At 34.7% G+C, this 15,852-nt stretch overlaps 1 protein-coding gene across 1 annotated transcript; it reads right to left on the bottom strand.

Annotated features, from left to right (window-relative positions):
- Positions 1-6,809: 6,809 nt before the first annotated feature.
- Positions 6,810-7,754, bottom strand: LOC102925624 (olfactory receptor 8H1-like). Its single transcript, XM_006989767.3, has one exon. The coding sequence runs from the start codon at positions 7,752-7,754 to the stop codon at positions 6,810-6,812; it is 945 nt and encodes a 314-aa protein (XP_006989829.3).
- Positions 7,755-15,852: the final 8,098 nt, after the last annotated feature.

Raw genomic sequence — 15,852 nt, forward strand, 5'->3', positions numbered from 1 at the left:
AGAGACAGCTGGTAGTCTAGACAGTCATCCAAAGATTCTCTGTAAATTTGGGGCATCTGTCTTCAGCCCACAGGCTTAGAGTTTCTCAGTCATTTCTCTCTGTGTCCTGTAAAATGTCTGGCAGTTTTCTCTGTGAAGTGGGAACCTATAGGACCATTTGGCCAAACAAAGTTCAGTGGTCACCTTCCTATGGGTCCTGCATGTGCAGTTGATCAAGCAGTCCAATCAAGAACAGTTTCTTGTACCAATGGCTATTTTTGCCAAGAAGAAGATAAAATCCATAAAGAGTGTCTTTGATGCCCATGCTCCTCTCTGAAGTAAACTGGTGCTGTCAGAATCAGACATGTCTCCCTGTCCAGAAAGTCTAAACTTTTAAGACATTTTAAATGCCATATTCCCTAGGTCTTTGAAGTGTTGAATTATATCTATGAATACCTAGAAAACTTAACATGACTATAAGTTTGACTATCATAGAAGACTAATTATTAATCTGTATTTCTCAACTATACATTACAATTTAAATGAGTTATATAAACATAATAACTTAAACAAGAATGGAAATATATATATATACAGCATAACAAAATTATCTTTAAATTTGTATCAATGAACTATAATGTATACCGATATAAAACATTTTAAGCAAGTTGCTCTTTAAAAGTAGGTTCCACAATCTACTCTTTTATCCTGTCCTATCTAAAACCTATATTTCCATATTATATCTCACTTTCTTCTTTTAGAAAGAGATTGGCAATAACCAATAACAAATTGCAACCAAAAACCTAAACAAAGATAAACATCCATAATCCATTTTTAAAGAATATGAGTATAGTTTTGAGACTACTTCATGCTGAATGAGGGCACTGTATTCTTATGGGGACACAAAGAAAATTTTAGGATTATGGAGTAGTCTGTGTGGCTGTATTGTCAAGCCATTGCCTTGAAACAGTTCTGAATGTTGGATCATCTGGGCCATGGTGTCATCAGAGACCTTTCAGGGGGTATTGGCTGGTCAAACCTGAAATATCTTAATCTGGAATAAATCTATAGCCTCTTGCTTTCTGTGGAAACAAAAGCAGAGCTTTCTTTCCAAAGCAACATGTCTTTAGATCCAAATTTTGAAGTCAAGATACTTTTAAAATATACATATTGATTTTACTGAGCAACTTTTACAATCATATGTGTTTCTACAGTAAAAAAAAAATCCCGAAGACAACAGAATTCAGATTTTCTGTGTGATATCCATGTTTATGTGGCTTATTTTTTTATATTACTTTTACTTTCTCTTTAAAGAATTTATTTTTTAAAACTATCTATTGCTTTAGATAACTGCATGTATTCCTTTTTTTCTCTTCCAAGTCTAAGTATATTTTTACAGACATTGTAAACTGTTTAGAGGTTTATGCCATTTGAATCTGTTCTATTGTAAAGCTATTGCTTTAAACTGCAGCATTTCTGCCCACCTCAGTTTCCTAACATGGAGGTGGTATGTTTACCACCAGCTCTGGGTCTGAAAGTGATGTGTACCATCAACTCTCAGAGGTAGTGGGTTTATGTCTCTATCAAAGCAGCATGTAGCACAGAAACTTCTTTTTTTTTTAACTAGCAAAAACTATGTCCACCAGGTATCATAGTACTCAGCTTGGAGACACCTCTGTGTAACGTGGTGTAGGTCAAGCCCACATGCCATGAATCCACCATAGAGTAGCTCAAGCCTGCCCACATGAGACATGAAGCTGAAACTTAGTTGGAAACTTGAGCCTTTGGGTACCATTTGTAGCTGACGTTTTTTTCCAGTTCTACACAAGCCTGTAGCCACTCAGATCCAAGTAAACACACAGAGACTTATATTACTTATAAACTGTATGGCCATGGCAGGCTTCTGGGTATCTAGTTCTTATATCTTAAATTACCCCATTTCTATTAATCTATCCTTTGCCAAGTGGCCAGTGGCTTACCACTACTTTTACATCTTGCTTCTCATGGTGGCAGCTGGCAGTGTCTCTTCACTCAGCCTTCTGTTTCCCATAATTCTCATCTCTCCTTGTCCTGCCTATACTATACTTCCTAATTGGATAATGGTCAATCAGCACTTTATTTAATAAGCAAACCAAGAGCAACATACATTTAAAGCATACATAAAGACATCCACAACAGAAATGTTATACAGGTCTTTGTCAAGTGGAAGTACCTATGAGGATATGGTCCAAAGGCATCTCAGAATATACTCTGCACATAATCTGATGAGTGTAGACCTTCTCTCTCTGCCTGATAGCTGTGAGGTTCCTTATATAAGGGTATTGAATATCATAAAACATGTGGTCATCTTCAGGAGCCAATTTCTCAGCAAGATGATTTAGGATGTTTGCAAATACCAGAAATGAAGGCCCAATTCTGAGATTTCTTCCTTTTTCCTGGGAACCCCAAAATAAACACATGATCACTGTATTGTCTTTTCTGGTTACTAAGTTGACACATAAAATATTTTGACAGTAAGTACAAGACTATGTGGAGCATAATTGTAAGGCCACACTTTGATCGATTTAGGACTCTTTGAACTAGTGTGGAAGACAGGAATGTTTTAGACATAAGTAGAGTCACTTTTTCAGTGACAATAAAGGGAACAGGAAATGAGGGTTTGTGCCAGTCTTCTTGTGACCTTTTATGCCATATTTCATTGATATACCTGGCAGGCCTGGAGGGGAGTGGGAACAGAGGAGGAGTGAATCTGAGTGAGAGTAGATATGGTGAGAAGGGACTGTGAGTAAAAAAGGAAGGGGAAACTGCTGTCTGGATGTAATGTATAAGAGAAAGAAAAAGAAAAAGAAAGAAAATAGTTAAATTAAAACATGATTCTGTCAAATGTCTTCATTGAAAAATAGAATACATTCAAAGTTCAAAGAAGTAAATGAGATTCTAAATTCCTGTTAACATTTTATAATCTAAAATCAAATTTTTTCTGTATATTAAATGCATTCTGTACTCTCAGATATTTTCAGTGGCTCACTAAAGATTATCTTATGTTCATTTTATAATGAAAATCTATATACCATGTGAGATTTATATCTTTGTGACTCCTTATATTGCTTTGTAGAAAACAATGCGATTTGGTCCACCTGATGTCTGCAGAATATACCTTTGTATGTATATACCATATTTTCTTCATCCACTTCTAATGTGGTTACATTGATTGGCTATGTTGTTTGATGACTAATTGATTTGGATAATATCTACCTATAATATAGTAACACTGTATGATAACTTTTCCTTTTAATTTTTAATCTATGTTCCGATTCTAATGATGGCTATATATATATACTCCTCTTAGCAATATATGATGTTTCTTATCCCCATATTCATACTAGCAGTATTTGCTGTTTGATTTCAGTGTAAGCTAGAAGATTTGCAGGACCATATTACTTCATGCATAGGATAGTTATGGCATGACATATGCCAGTGTGATTTTTTTTCACAGCTTTTGAAGTAAGTGCATCAGACTGATGTCAGGCTTGTGATAAGCATTTTTACCTTCTGAGTCATCTTGCCAGCCCTTCAAATATATTTTAAAATGATTAACTAATCCCAAACATATTGTTATTTGCTCCCTTTATATATTATTTTTATTGATATTATTATTCAATATTTCAGATATGTTCTTCCTCTGTACATGGGTATCCTATTTTTCTCTGTATTGTCTAGTATGTCATCATATGATTGATAATGCTCCTGCCTCAGAAATATGAGTACTAGGATTACAGACATGTCACACAACTTATAACTTTACAACTTATATAGGGATAATTCAGAAGCAAGAACAATAGTTTCCCAGATATATTGCAGTCTTTCTAAATATCACGCTTATATTATATAAACATTTTTGTCATGACATCATAGTATGAACTGTTGTGCTGAGACTGTTTCATCATTTGATGAGGAGCAGAGCATATATAGATGTAATAATAAAATTACAGGACAAATACAATTATTTCAAATTTAGCAGCAATTATAATTATATGACCACAGCATAAAATGTTTTTGTCACTTATCACAAAGCAGTTAATAGAGTCTTATTTAAGTTAGAATGTAACAAATTACTGTATACAAATTAAAGATTCTCTTCCCTAAATTGAAAACACAAGGAGACAGTATAAGTTTCATAAATATTGATAAAAAGTAATGATAGGTCATATATAGCATATATGAAAGTATGAAAGATGGCTCATACTGTGGATTGCTTTTGATATAATCATGAAGGACTAAGTATGGATTCCACTATCCCTGTAAAATCTGTGCCAAGTATATGAATGTTATTCACATATTAGTGACAAAAAATATGTGAAGAAAACTGATTATTGCTGGCCTGTGAGTCTAGTCCTATTGGTGAATTTCAGGATCAGTTGGACAACTTATCTAAAATACAAGGTGCAAAGTAAGAAAGAATACAATAGATTAATTATTAAATATAGGCCAAAATAATGAATAAGTAATAAATGCTTATTTCTTATTTTGAATTACAAACATAAACAAATTAGGAAAAGAATATGCATAGATCCTGGGCAAATAACAAACAAATGAAAAAAATAAAAAATAATTTTCTGTGTGATTTCTATAGGGTAAACCCAATATTTAAAAGTGATAAATAATGTGTTAGAATGTATAGATATTTAGATTTGATGAAATCCAGTGATAGTTGAATAGATGAACAATTGTAAAATGATCTTCTACTAAAGTAGAGCATTTGTACTTCACTTAAAACACTCAGATCAATTTAGAAAAATAACTAAAAATAGCTTTATATTAGCAGTCAACATTGGCATACAAATTAATAATTCATAAGTTATATCAGATGGTTTTAAAACTTTTGAAAAAAGTTTTAAAGTATTCAATACTAGAGATTACAAAGAAAAACCAAATAACTAGAAATATATTTTCTAAAATAATGTTTAAATAGAAGAAAGACAATTCTGACTATGGTTGTAGAATATAAAGCTAAAACCATAATAATGAAGGAAATTAGAAAATTTTTATAGCATGTAAGAAAATAAAAATTCATTATCAATTCTGTGTTAAAAATCAATCATTACTAAGTGCAGTAAAAGGTTCCAATCATTGAATTGCATTTTTCTTTCAATATTACATTTCTAAAATTAAAAAAAAAGTTTGGCAATTACATACATACATATACACAGATAGATATAATATAGATTAGATATAGATATAGATATAGATATAGGTATAGGTATAGGTATAGGTATAGGTATAGGTATAGGTATAGGTATAGGTATAGATATAGATATAGATATAGATATAGATATAGATATAGATATAGATGTAGATAGTTGGCATTTCTCTCCCAGATCCATCATTCTGTCTCCTCTCTGCCAGTTTGTTTCCTAAAGTCATGCCTTTGTTTTTATTTTGTGACCAATTTAGTTTAATCAGGGCCATTAGGACTATATACTGAGCTTTGTACGTTCACAAGTGTGTATTAAATTTAAGGTAATGGCTTTTCTCTTCCTGAATTTATCAGAAACAAATAGAGCGCTTTCTCTCTCCCTGTATGAAGATTGAGGACACCATTCAATGGCAGATCAGTGTAGATATCCACTGCTGTTATTATTATGTGGCCTCAAGAACTGTGTTTTGTCCAGAAAATTGCATTTCATTGCTCTAATCTCAAGAATTCATTTTTAAATAACTTTACAGAGTTATTTATATTAGACCAAGGCTGAAGAGTACGTAAAGTATTGGATATTGATCATAGTGGTTTTGTTTCCAAAAGAGTTAACATAAGAAGTACACAAGGATATTGCAGCATGAAGATTTCTGACTTGATAAATTTATGATATATCATGTTCAAAGCAATGTAAAGTAAGCACAGTGTACAGACTACATATTCACTGAAAACATGTAGTAGTAAAGAGGTTGCAAAAAATAAGACTTTAAAAAAATAAAATATCACACCACATATCATTGTCCAAAAATATATGAAGAAAGCTGAAGCAGAGCATGGAGGCAATAAGAAAAACTATGGGTACACATATCTTACATAGACTTACATGTACATTATTTGAAAGAGAACATGTGCCCAAGTGTCAAGAACTGATAGGCATTCTATTCAATAAAATGCCAGTTTTGAAGTGGTAACCAGTATTTGCCTATAACTAATTTCTATGTTAATAATTTACTTTGAACCCAACTTAGGAAATACAGATTATATTCTTTTTCTGATAGTTGTATTTGTGATTTAGCATAACTGAAAATAATTTCTAAAACTACAGTCAATAATTTGCATATCCAACCCTAGTTTCATCATACAAAGCAATATCCTTATAATGTTAAGGCTGACATTTGTGATTATTTCCTCGAATGGATTTCATACATCATCTTTAAACACTGTTTTGGAATTATTCTCCTCTATTGCTGATGAAATTGAGAGTTAAGCACCCTGTGAAACTTGTTATTTCATACCACAGGAGGAGGCCATCTGAGACTATATCACTTTTAAATTTTGCTTTACTCATAAGGTAATAACAAGATTTGAGCATGATATAGTTTTAAGAAATGTAAACATGTCTTCTATTTTTTATATTGAGTGTCCATAAAAACTGTGTTTATAACAAGTGTTTCATTTTCTATTATAAAATATACTCTTCAAAACACATTCCTGGATATTTCCAAGAAAGGTTTGTATAATAGAAATGCCACCACAATAAGACAATAAAACCTTTTGTTTATTTTTAGATGGAGAGGTCAGGGGGATAATGTGAATAAAGAAAAGTTGAGTTCTTAGCATAGTTGTTATTATCTTATTTGTCCAGAGCTCTCTCTCTCTTCTTTATGACTCTACTGACAGCACATTTCACTTCTTTGTTTCTGAGACTGTAAATGAATGGGTTCATCATTGGGATCACAATAGTATAGAAAACAGATGCCACTTGATCCTTTCCTGAGGAGAAGGACTTATTTGATTTTAAATGAGTAAAGATTAAGGTTCCATAAAATATGGTAACTGCCAGGATATGAGAGACACAAGTTGAGAAGGCCTTTTGTTTTCCGGTAGTTGAATTGATCTTCAAAATAGTAGAAAGAATGGACACATAAGACACAGATATTGTAATAAGGGACAATAGTAGGGTAGACCCTGCAAAGACAAATATAATGAATTCAATATCATGCGTGTTGCTGCAAGACATGGCTATAAGTGGAGGTGTCTCACAAAAGAAATCATGGATGACATTAGACTTGCAGAAATCCAGTGTGCGCATGCATATCATATTAACAGTAGAATCCACAGCTCCAAGCACATATGAGCCAGTAAGAAGTGCACTGCAGAATCTGCTGGACATAACAAATGTATAGTGTAGAGGGTTGCAGATAGCTACGTACCGATCATAGGCCATCGAAGACAGAAGAAAACACTCAGTAGCGGCAAAAAAGACAAAAAAGTACATTTGAGTGAAGCAGCCTATGAAGGAAATGCTCTTGTTTGAAGTCAGCAGGTTCTCTAAGGTTTTAGGTGTGATGGCAGTTGAGTAACTGAGGTCAAGGAATGACAGGTGGGTGAGGAAGAAATACATTGGAGTGTGAAGCTGGGCATCTAGACGAATAATCAGCATCATGCCTATGTTCCCCAGCACAGTGACCAGGTATATCAGGAGAAACAGCACAGAGAGGACCAGCTGGATCTCCTTGGAATCTGTCAGTCCCATAAGGATGAAATCAGGCTTATTTGTGTAATTCCAGGTGTTCATTGTGAGATACCCTAAACTTTTCAGAAATTAAAGGTAACACCTGTGTTGAATAAATCTTAATACAATATATTATGTATGTTTACCTATTTTCATAATTAATTTCTATTGCCTCAAAGTTGATACCGTTTTTTTTTTTTTTTTTTTTTTTTTTTTTTTTTTTTTTTTTTTTTTTTTTGGTTTTTCGAGACAGGGTTTCTCTGTGTAGCTTTGCGCCTTTCCTGGAGCTCACTTGGTAGCCCAGGCTGGCCTCGAACTCACAGAAATCCACCTGGCTCTGCCTCCCGAGTGCTGGGATTAAAGGCGTGCGCCACCAACGCCCGGCTGTTGATACCGTTTTTATTGTGTACTATAAAGTACAAATGCCAGAAAGTGAAGCATGACATTTGTTTATTATGTAATAAAGATAATAGAATTCTTTACTGGTCAGTGGAACATATATCCCTTCATTTGCAAAGAGAAACAAAGTGCAGAATATTAAATAACTACTGTGTGTTTGCATCAAATGCCTCATGGTTGTCTGTATGTATTCTGACTCCAGAATGTGCTTGTGATTCTGCATTTCTTTTTATCCTTAGTTCTTGAAATTTAAACAAAACATTGACTATACAACAAACAAAGCTAAAAAACCATTTAAAGTACTATTTGCTTTTCATTTTCTTGAAATATGAATTGGCTCTCATTACTAACAATTCACCTTCTTAAAAAAAATCTTGTTGAATGCTTTAAAGTATATGACCATTGATGAAAAGATAATCTTTCCCAGCAATTTAAAGTTCTACTAAAATTACAGTTTCAAAATATGATGCTGACTTTTAAAATCTCATGTCACTGACACATTTTTTTTGCAGAAATCCAGACAGTCCTTTTGATAGTTCCAATCTTAGTATGTACAAACAGTCTTACAATAAACACCTTGTTTTATTTTAACTGTTCTAAGTTTTTATAAATTTCAGAATACTTACTGTGAGCCAAATTGTTGGGAAACAACAACCACAGACAGACCTCTCAATATCATATGCCTAAAATTTTGACAATTTTCAGTTTTTTTCAAAAAATAAAAGAGGAATTAAGTTTCAGGATCTTAATGCCTCTGAAGCATGGTTTTTCTTCAGATTTCCAAATATTGGTGTATTCATTTGCTTTAAAAAGGAAATAAGCCAAAATATTTTATTCAGATCTTGTTGACTAGAGCATTCACAGTAGCTAAGAGCCAAGTGAGTTCTAGGAGCTCCTATGAGTCTCAGTAGAGCAGTGTATGTCCTTCCTCTGTCCCTAATAATTTTATAGGGAAATTTATGTAACAGTGCTTAGCATCATGTAACCTATGGTCATCCTCAGGGGCCAATTTTTAAGCAAGATTGGCCTGCTTTTGACAACCAAAGTTCAAGGAGTAATTGAGCCAAAGTTTCATTTTCTCTAGAAGCCCCACAGTGAATAGAATGACCAAGTCTTCTCTTCTACTGATACATTTGCAAGGTAGAGTGGTCATATGCAGTCATTTTTTATTACTTCAGAAGAGAGAAGATGTTCACGGATACATGTGTTTAGCAGTGGTATTCTCAAGATGGTACATATGAAGTTTTCAGTGAGATATATTTTAAATTGAGAGAATGGTTCAATAAACAAAGGCTATGTTCATTAAAAAGAATATGCTAAAATCAAATGTCAACATGCCTCATTTCTATAGTCTGCTTATGATTTATTTTTATTTCAATAAACATGACAAATGAGATACAAAATTAAAAGTTACTGACCATTAAAAACACGTAGCAGTACAAAGCTTAATCCATTTGTATGGAATCATGTTATATACTTTCTTAAATGATAATGAACTGTCTTAAACTATGGTGTAAATAAAGCTAAATGTTTTTTTTTTAAGTTTATTTTTATTTATTTATTTACTTTTTGTTTTTTTCGAGACAGGGTTTTTCTGTGTAGCTTTGTGCCTTTCCTGTTTCTTGCTCTGTAGACCAGGCTGGCCTTGAACTCACAAAGATATGCCTTCCTCTGCCTCCTGAGTGCTGGGATTAAAGGCTTATACCACCACAGCTCAGCTGCTAAATGGTTTTTGAAAACTGTTTTCCTAGGGTCAAGAACAAAAAGGATAATAAATTATTTTACACAGGGAAAATTAGAGTAAAAGACTCTTGTTAATCTGTCATCAATTTAAAATCAATTAAAAGAGGAAATGAAAAATTTGAGAGATATTGGTTCATAAACAAGGCACCTTTTAATAAAAAGGAATAATCCTAAAAATAATTCACATTGTAAGTCAGTATGTTACTGCCTCTGCCTCCTGAGTGCTTGAATTAAAAATGTGAGACACAATGACAGGGTAGGCATAGATTTTTAAATTCATTATTCAAGGGTTTAATATCCAGTATTCCATAAAATAAATAAAATAGAAATAAATCCATATGAAACTAAGATAAACATGCTGATACAATATGTACATTATGTTTTTAAGGACGATCCTAGAGTGGTGAATTTCCATTTGACATTTTCAATGTCTTCAGTGTTAAGTGTGCCCCTTCATAGTATTTCTTTCACTTGGCCATCACAATCTCTGCCTCATTTAATCATTCTTGTTCCATTATTTCCCCTTCTTAAAGTTACATAATTCTATAAAGACACAGCACACATCATCACTTAAGTCAAGAGCTCATCCTATAGAAAGTAATATACTCAAAGCCATACCACCATTATATTTCATGTTATGATATTTTTGAGGTGAGTATTATGGAAAAAAGAACTTTTCTACATCCTATTATTAATATACTACCTTACTAAACTAAAATGTTGGCAGTATGCCAGAGCTATTTTGTTTTGCATTCGATGATAGGGTATCAAAATATAGCTGCAGGTAAAGTTTTGGATGCAATGTTTCAATGACGGACTTTTTTTTACAGCTTTATTGTTGTTTTCAAATAAACAATCATAGACATTTTGAAGGAAAGAAAAGAGGAGCAAAAAGAATAATGATGATCTTATTTATACTTAAGTATGTAATTTAAATTTGTATCAAATTCATGAAGAAAAATACTCAGTCATTTTCATCAAAATTCCAGCTCTCTCCTATTTTTCCAACAGTATTCAAGAAAAAAACTGGTATTTTGAAAAATCTTCATGGCTTGCTATTTGGTAAGCAAATTGTACCCATCAATACAGGAAAATTAATAAAATTTCATTCTTTCCTTATCTCAGTTCCATTTCTTTAAAAAAAAATGTGATTTCTTTTGTCCTTAATGATATGTTCTTAAATTACTTTAATTTTTTGGATACCATCTAAAGTTTTTATTGTGTTAAAACTATTGTCATATTTCACACTTAACAATATGCAACACAAATATCTTAAATACCTGAATACAAGACTTGAAAATTTGAAGGTGATGAAGGAAACAGTATGGAAACTGCACCTAATTCTAGTTGGCTTCAAACTACTTCTCACACCCCATTCACACATCAAAACCGAGGCATCTGAAGAGAAAACTCAAACACGATTAGCTGAACCTTTATCTGAGAGGTCATGGATAAAATCAAATGGAGATCCAAGCACTCACCCAACAATATGAGACCAGATTTCTATCCTGAGAAACACTACTGAAAAAATCCATATGCCTGAGTCTCAGGCCAGAAAGATGCAATGAGAGTTACCAAAGAAAATGTGAATTACTTCTAAAATTATTACCCCCATAGAAATGATTACTTAGATGAAACAATAGATAATGTCTTACAACTAGGAATTATAAGTATTTTCAAAGAATTCAGAGAAGGCAGGACTAAATCCTAGAATGAAGATAACAAAGACAAAACATACAGTTGAATGAAATATTGAAAATAATCTAGGGTATTACAATAGAATTTAATAAATAGACATGCTAAAGAAAGGCAAACCTGAAAATTTGAAAAGAAAAATTCAAGGAATCAAATACAAAAGCTCATTAGAAATCCTCATCAGTAGATTATTTAAAGTTAAAGAAAGACCATCAGTTCTTGATGTCTTGATAGAGGATTTGAACCATTGAATCAAAGAAAATGTTAAACCTTTTAAAACCCAAGAAAGAAACAGCCATGGACTTTGTGAAAATGTCAAAACTCCAAATCTACAACTTATATGTATAGAGGAAGGAAAGTAAAATCAGGTTAAATTCATAACAATAGCTAAGAATAAAATAAAAAAATTCAAAATTTTAAGAAAGAGAGCTGTATCCAGGCATGAGAAATATGCAAAATACTATAACCAACTAGAGTGAGTAAAGAATCTCCCTATATCACATAAGAGTCCAAATACAGAAGTATTGAAGAAAACTGAAATATCAAGTCCTAGATGAAGTCAGACCCATCAAAATGATAGCCAGTTTGTTGATGAAGACTTTAAAAGCCACAGGGATTTGGCTCAATATTGTTTTTATTTTATTTTATTTTTTTATTTACAACACCATTCAGTTCAACATAATAGCCACAGATTCCCCTGTTCTCCCCCTCTCGCCCCCCTCCCCCCGCATCCCAGTCCCCCATTCCCACCTCCTCCAGATCAAGGTCTCCCCCGAGGACCGGGATCGACCTGGTAGACTCAGTCCAGGCAGGTCCATTCCCCCCCTCCCAGACCGAGCCAAGTGTCCCTGCATAAGTCCCAGGATTCAAACAGCCAACTCATGCAACGAGCCCAGGACCCGGCACCAACGAACAGATGCCTCCCAAACAGATCAAGCCAAATGACTGTCTCACCCATTCAGGGGGCCTGATCCAGTTGGGGGCCCCTCAGCCTTTGGTTCATAGATCCTGTGCTTCCATTCATTTGGTTATTTGTCCCTGTGCTTTATCCAACCTTGGCTTCAACAATTCTCGCTCATATAAACCCTCTTCTTTCTCACTAATTAGACTCCCAGTACTCCACCAGGGGCCCAGTCGTGGATGTCTGCATCCAAATTCCTCAGTCCTTGGATGGGATTTATGGCACAACTATCAGGGTGTCTGGCCATCCCATCACCAGAGTAGGTCAGTTCCTGCCGTCTCTCGACCATTGCCAGCAGTGTTTTGCGGGGGTATCTTTGTGGATCTCGGTGGGCCTCCCTAGCTCTCTGCTTCCTCCCCATCTCATGTGGTATTCATTTACCATGGTCTCCTATTCCTTGTTCTCCCTCTCTTTTCTTGATCCAGCTAGGATCTCCCACTCTCTTTCCCTTGACCGTTGCCCTTCATTGTTCCCACTCATGACCCGGCTGTTTATATATATCTCATCCATTTCTCCGTGTCTTTTTGGGGGTCCCGTTTTCCAGGTAGCCTCATTGGTGATGTGAGTAGCAGTCCAGTCATCCTTGTTCCACATCTAGCATCTTCCTATGAGTGAGTACATACCATATTTGTCTCTTTGAGTCTGGGTTACCTCACTCAGGATGATTTTTCTAGATCCATCCATTTGCCTGCAAACCTCATGATGTCATTGTTTTTCTCTGCTGAGTAGTATTCCATTGTGTATATGTGCCACAATTTATTTATCCATTCTTCAGTTGAAGGGCATCTAGGTTGTTTCCAGGTTCTGGCTATTACAAACAATGCTGATATGAACATAGCTGAGCAAGTGCTCTCGTGGTATGATTGAGCATTTCTTGGGTATATACCCAGGAGTGGTATAGCTGGATCTTGGGGGAGATTGATTCCCAATTTTCTAGGAAAGCGCCATATTGATTTCCAAAGTGGTTGTACAAGCTTGCATTCCCACCAGCAGTGGAGGACAGTTCCCCTAGTTCCACATCCTCTCCAGCGTAAAGTGTCTTCAGTGTTTTTGATCTTAGCCACTCTGACAGGCGTAAGGTGGTATCTCAGAGTTGTTTTGATTTGCATTTCTCTGATGATTAGGGATGTTGAGCAATTCCTTAAATGTCTTTCAGCCATTTGGGTTTCCTCTGTTGAGAATTCTGTTTAATTCTAAAGCCCATTTCTCAATTGGACTGTTGGTCGTTTTGATGTCTAATTTCTTGAGTTCCTTATATATTCTGGATATCAGTCCTCTGTCACATGTGGGGTTGGTGAAGATCTTTTCCCATTCTGTAGGCTGTCGTTTTGCCTTGTTGACCTTATCCTTTGCTCTACAAAAGCTTCTCAGTTTCAAGAGGTCCCATTGATTGATTGTTTGTCTCAGTGTCTGCGCAACTGGTGTTATATTTAGGAAGTGATCTCCTATGTCAATGCATTCAAGATTATTTCCTACTTTCTCTTCTAGCAGGTTCAGAGTACCTGGATTTATGTTGAGGTCTTTAATCCACTTGGACTTAAGTTTTGTGCACGGTGACAGATATGGATCTATTTGCAGCCTTCTACACGTTGATATCCAGTTATGCCAGCACCATTTGTTGAAGATGCTTTCTTTTTTCCATTGTACACTTTTGGCTTCTTTGTCAAAAATTAAATATGTCCATAGGTGTGTGGGTTAATGTCAGGGTCTTCAATTCGATTCCATTGGTCCACATGTCGGTTTTTATGCCAATACCAAGCTGTTTTTATTACTGTAGCTCTATAGTAGAGCTTGAAGTCAGGGATTGTGATGCCTCCAGAAGTTGTTTTATTGTACAGGTTTCTTTTAGCTATCCTGGGTTTTTTGTTTTTGCATATGAAGTTGAGTATAATTCTTTCCAGGTCTGTGAAGAATTGTGTTGGTATTTTGATGGGGATTGCATTGAATCTGTAAATTGCTTTTGGTAAGATTGCCATTTTTACTATGTTAACCCTGCCTATCCATGAGCATGGGAGATCTTTCCATTTTCTGACATCTTCTTCAATTTCTTTTTTCAGGGACTTAAAGTTCTTGTCATATAGGTCCTTCACTTGCTTGGTTAGTGTTACCCCAAGGTATTTTATGTCATTTTTGGCTATTGTAAAGGGTGATGTATCTCTCATTGCCTTCTCAGCTTCTTTGTCCATTGTGTATAGGAGGGCTACTGATTTTTTTGAGTTGATCTTGTATCCTGCTATGTTGCTGAAGGTGTTTATAAGCTTTATCAATTCCTGGGTGGAATCTTTGGGGTCACTCAAGTATACTATCATGTCATCTGCAAATAGGGAAAGCTTGACTTCTTACTTTCCAATTTGAATCACCTTAATCTCCTTATGTTGTCTTATTGCTCTGGCTAGAACTTCAAGTACTATATTGAATAAATATGGGGAGAGTGGACACCCTTGCCTCGTTCCTGATTTTAGTGGAATTGCTTTGAGTTTCTCTCCATTTAATTTGATGTTGGCTGCTGGTTTGCTATATATTGCCTTTATTATGTTTAGGTATGTTCCCTGTATTCCTTATCGCTCCAAGACTTTTATCATGAAGGGGTGTTGGATTTTGTCAAATGCCTTTTCTGCATCTTGTGAGATGATCATGTGGTTTTTTTCTTTGAGTTTGTTGATATGGTGTATTACATTGATGGACTTTCGTATGTCGAACCACCCTTGCATCCCTGGGATGAAGCCTACTTGTTCATGGTGGATAATTGTTCTGATGTGTTCTTGGAGTCTGTTTGCCAGTATTTTATTGAGTATTTTTGCATCAATGTTCATGAGGGAGATCGGTCTGTAGTTCTCTTTCTTTGTTGCATCCTTGTTTGGTTTAGGAATCAGGGTAATTGTAGCCTCATAGAACGAGTTTGGTAATGTTCCTTCTGTTTCTATTATGTGGAACAATTTAGAGAGTATTGGTATTAACTCTTCTTTGAAGATCTGGTAGAATTCTGCGCTGAAACCATCTGGTCCTCGGCTTTTTTTGCTTGGTAGACTTTTAATGACTGTTTCTATTTCCTTGGGGGTTATTGGACTATTTAAATAGTTTATCTGGTCTTGATTTAACTTAAGTATGTGGTACCTATCCAGAAAAATGTCCATTTCTTTTACATTTTCCAGTTTTGTGTAGTAGAGGTTTTTGAAATATGACCTTATAATTCTCTGGATTTCCTCAATGTCTGTTGTAATGTCCCCCTTTTCATTTCTGATTTTGTTGATTTGGATTCTCTCTCTCTGTCTTTTGGTTAGTTTGGATAAGGGCTTGTCTATCTTGTTAATTTTCTCAAAGAACCAACTCTTTGTTTCATTAATTTTTCGTATTATTCTCCTA

The sequence above is a fragment of the Peromyscus maniculatus genome, chromosome 4, assembly GCF_049852395.1.
Source record: "Peromyscus maniculatus bairdii isolate BWxNUB_F1_BW_parent chromosome 4, HU_Pman_BW_mat_3.1, whole genome shotgun sequence".
In the NCBI taxonomy this organism is placed as follows: Eukaryota; Metazoa; Chordata; class Mammalia; order Rodentia; family Cricetidae; genus Peromyscus; species Peromyscus maniculatus.

Coding starts and splice junctions, on each gene's coding strand:
- LOC102925624 (XM_006989767.3), bottom strand. CDS start 7,754: ATGAACACCTGGAATTACACAAATAAGCCTGATTTCATCCTTATGGGA.